We start from the raw sequence: 3,861 nt of genomic DNA, 5'->3' as shown, positions 1-3,861 counted from the left end.
TTACCCAAAATGGTGTCTTCAATTTTATTAAATATCTTGAATTTTGAACAATTCATCCGAGTGGCATTTGCACAAATTTAGATTTTAGCATTGCCATGTACACCCCAAAATTAAATACATCCCACCCCAATTCTGATGCTCACCTCTAAATGGAAGTTTCACATGTAGGGTTCATGGAATGCATTAAAAAAGAGGTAAGTTATTTAACAAGAGAATTATACAAGCATTAAATAAAGTTATAAAAGTATTAAAAATAAAAAAATAAATATTAAATGGAACAATATATCATATCAGATCAAATTTCATTAATAAATCAATAAAACAAATATGATTTAAAGATAATTTATAAATCAACTAAAAGTTACCAATTAAGTGTCCAAGACGCAACATCTTCGTAAATTAAAAAAAGAATCCCTTCGGTCTCTCCCACCATTTCCCGCCGTGCGGAGACTACGAACACACTCGCCCAAGCAGCTATAAATACCAATGACAGAAGCTCTCGTAGCAACGATGCCTGAAATCATGGACGGAAAAAGCTCTAGCAACACTGCCGGAAAGCCTATCAGGTGCCGAGGTAAGTTCTTCAACCCATGCTACCGCACTCTAATTCCATTGTTTCAACTTAAATCGATAAAATATCTGTTGGAAATTTTGAAACTGCATGTTTACCCGAGAAAATAAGCAATTACCTAATGGATGAAGGCAACATCTGTCGTAATTTTTGATTTCTTTGAAGAATCAATGGAGGATTGTGTTTTTGGCAGCTGCGATTGCTAGGAAACCACAGGAACCGCTGGTGATCGAGGAAGTGATAGTGGCTGCACCAAAACCTCGCGAAGTTCGAATCAAAATCATATGCACGTCGCTTTGCCATAGTGATATTAACTACTGGAAATTGGAGGTAGATAGTTGTTTTAGATCAAAATTTAAATCAGTCGAGTGTTTTTGTTGATGTTAATTAACGATTGTTGTTTTCTCCTAAAGCGTCCTCCTGCAATTTTCCCCAGAATACTCGGTCATGAAGCAATTGGGTAAGAATCCATCAAATTAGTAACTGTTGATGTTAAATCTGTTGAATCAATTACATAAATTCATTGAAATTTTCTCCATTATAGGGTTGTAGAGAGTATCGGTGAAGGAGTACATGAAGTTGTTGAAGGAGACTCTGTGATCCCAATGTTTCTGCCAGATTGTGGTGAATGTGCAGATTGTTTGTCCAAAAAAAGCAACCTGTGTTCAAAATATCCTTTCCATTGTACTCCATGGGTGGGTAGAGATGAAACAAGCAGATTCACAGACATCAATGGAGAAACTTTATACCATTTCCTGCATGTATCAAGTTTTACTGAGTACACAGTGGTTGAAATTGCTCGTGTAATCAAAGTTGATCCAGCAATCCCAGCAAACAGAGCCTGCCTCTTAAGTTGTGGAGTATCAACAGGTAAATTTTGTTAACTTTTATGTTCTTTTCACTATGTTTATGATCTAAATTGGTAACAAAATGAATGAAGATTAATAGATTATGCATTTGGGAACTTGAGTTTATGAAAATTCATTTTTTTTCAGGGGTAGGTGCTGCTTGGAAAGCTGCAAATGTGGAAATTGGAACAACAGTTGCTATATTTGGACTGGGTGCAATTGGGCTAGCTGTATGATTGATTCTTATCAACTTATATAAAGATTCAACTTTTAGGCCTTACATATAAAGAGTTTAATAAATTTTTTATAATTGAACATAATAACTACTATATACACAGAACTTTATAAAGTGTAAAAAAAACAATATAATTACATCAAGAAAGGGTACTGAATATTTTTCTTATTTCACAATGTTGACATGATACAACAGGCCAAAAAAGTTAATCAGGAATAATGTGTGAAGCTTTTATGGTTTGATTAGAAAAATAAAGTAATAATGGTTAAACCAAAAATATGATGTTTTTCATTATGCAATTTTCCTTTTTTTTTTTTTTTTTTCATATGATGAGGGTAAAATGGGAATGATATTTTTAAAGGTTGCTGAGGGAGCAAGGCTATGTGGAGCTAAGAGAATCATTGGTATTGATGTGAACCAAGACAAGTTTGAAATTGGTATTTTAATATAATTTGTTAAAAAAATATAAAAGTTTCCCATTTTTTAACACTGATCATTTCTTTTTTATTAACAGGAAAGAAATTTGGAGTCACTGATTTTGTGAACCCACGTAACATCGGGGACAAAACTGTCAGCCAGGTAATTAATTTAATACATTATGCTTCATTTAAAATTAATATCTTAAATTCTTAAATGAAAATTAAAAAACGTTTCTTGAAGCAGGTGATAATTGAGATGACTGATGGAGGTGCAGACTATTGCTTTGAGTGTGTTGGTTTGACTTCTCTTGTGCATGAAGCTTATGATGCTTCTAGAAAGGTCTAATTGTTTTCTATATTTTTATATTTTGAGACATGAAATTACATTTTTAGCCACTAATTGAATCTTTTTTTTTATAACAATGACTGTAATCTTTAGGGATGGGGGAAAACGGTTATGCTTGGAGTTGACCAACCGGAGTCAATGTTGACTTTAAGTTCTTTTGGGCTACTTGAGGGTGGAAAGTCTCTAACGGGTTCACTTTTTGGAGGTTTAAAACCGAAATCTGATATCCCTGTTCTCATAAAACGCTACATGGATAAGGTAAGTAGAAATGTAGAATCCTTCTCTTTATTACTTTTATTTTATAAGAAACTAATGAATTTCTTGATCTTTTTAGGAACTACAACTTGACTTATTTGTGACACATGAGGTTGAGTTTGATGATATCAACAAGGCTTTTGATTTGCTTCTTGAAGGGAAGAGCTTAAGGTGTGTGATTTGGATGAAGAAATGATCAAAGTTCGTTGTCACAAATAACCCTTTCTTTCATGAATTGATGGCTTTGTTTGATATGTTTTAGTTAAATACTAGGCGAATGCCTGCGCAGAAACATCTATATAGTTGAAATATTTACAAATATATGTTTTTTTTAAGAGTAAATTACTGAAATCATCCCTGTGGTTTAGTTAAAATTGCATATTTGGTCCCTAACTTTTATTTTGCACTCGGATCGTCCCTGTGGTTTGATTTTGTTGCATTTTTCGTCCTTGTGGTTTGGTCAAAATTGCATCTTTGGTCCCTAACTTTATGTATTGGATGTGATTTCCTTAGATTTAAATTACCCTTGGCTTTATCATGTCCTTTGGAATAAAATAGTTGGAACTTGTCCTACATAGAAAGGAAAGAAAACTTGTAGATGTCTTATAAGCTTTTATTCTTCTCCCTAGATATGTACATCGGTGGTTATGGACCGATCTCAATTGATCTTGGCTGGTCTCGAAGTGTTAGAGACCGGTCAAATCTTTTTTCGTCCTTGGACATCTGTCCAGGGCCGCCGTATGTCTTTTTGGATCGATCTCGATCATTTTTGGTCTGGTCCTGCGGTCTTTGCGTGCGTCTTTTCGATTTGTTTTTAGGGTTTTTTCGGTTCGGTTTTGGTTTCGGGATTCCTGTTAATAATGTGTTATTAACATTATAAATGATATATTAGTACTTAATAAAAATGATACACTAAAGTTTGATAAAAGAAAAAAAGGGAAGAAGTTAGGTAATCTATGATTATAAAAATATGTAACTAACCTAAAAATTATATGCATATAAGCTTTTTATTCTGTCTTTTTTCAGTCTTTTTTGTCTTTTTTGGGATAGGTCTTGAAATGGTCTTGGACCGGTTATGTTTTTTTCGGATCAATATTCTTTTCGTTTGGTCCCCTTTTAGACAAGATTGGTCTCAGTCTTTTTTTTGAACTGGTTCAAGATAGATCTTTTTGTTCATGTCTACGTCT

The 3,861-nt window shown here is 33.5% G+C and overlaps 1 protein-coding gene across 2 annotated transcripts; it reads left to right on the top strand.

Moving 5' to 3' along the window:
* The first annotated feature begins 394 nt into the window (after nt 1–394).
* LOC145011092 (alcohol dehydrogenase-like 7) lies at nt 395–3,023 on the top strand. 2 transcript variants are annotated; one of them, XM_078969722.1, is made up of 10 exons: nt 395–574; nt 765–901; nt 985–1,031; nt 1,116–1,441; nt 1,567–1,649; nt 2,016–2,058; nt 2,169–2,233; nt 2,318–2,413; nt 2,513–2,677; nt 2,754–3,023. In XM_078969722.1, the coding sequence occupies exons 1-10, from the start codon at nt 487–489 to the stop codon at nt 2,868–2,870; spliced, it is 1,167 nt and encodes a 388-aa protein (XP_078825848.1). In that variant the 5' UTR covers nt 395–486; the 3' UTR covers nt 2,871–3,023. The 2 variants fall into 2 exon arrangements, with proteins under 2 accessions (XP_078825848.1, XP_078825847.1); XM_078969721.1 differs by having other exon boundaries at nt 2,016–2,091; nt 2,754–3,022.
* The last annotated feature ends 838 nt before the right edge of the window (nt 3,024–3,861 follow it).

This window comes from Lactuca saligna, chromosome 8, assembly GCF_052625555.1.
Source record: "Lactuca saligna cultivar CGN05327 chromosome 8, ASM5262555v1, whole genome shotgun sequence".
Classification (NCBI taxonomy): domain Eukaryota; kingdom Viridiplantae; phylum Streptophyta; class Magnoliopsida; order Asterales; family Asteraceae; genus Lactuca; species Lactuca saligna.
The sequence above is the reverse complement of the archived record's forward strand: the minus strand, read 5'-3'. Positions and strand labels throughout refer to the sequence as shown.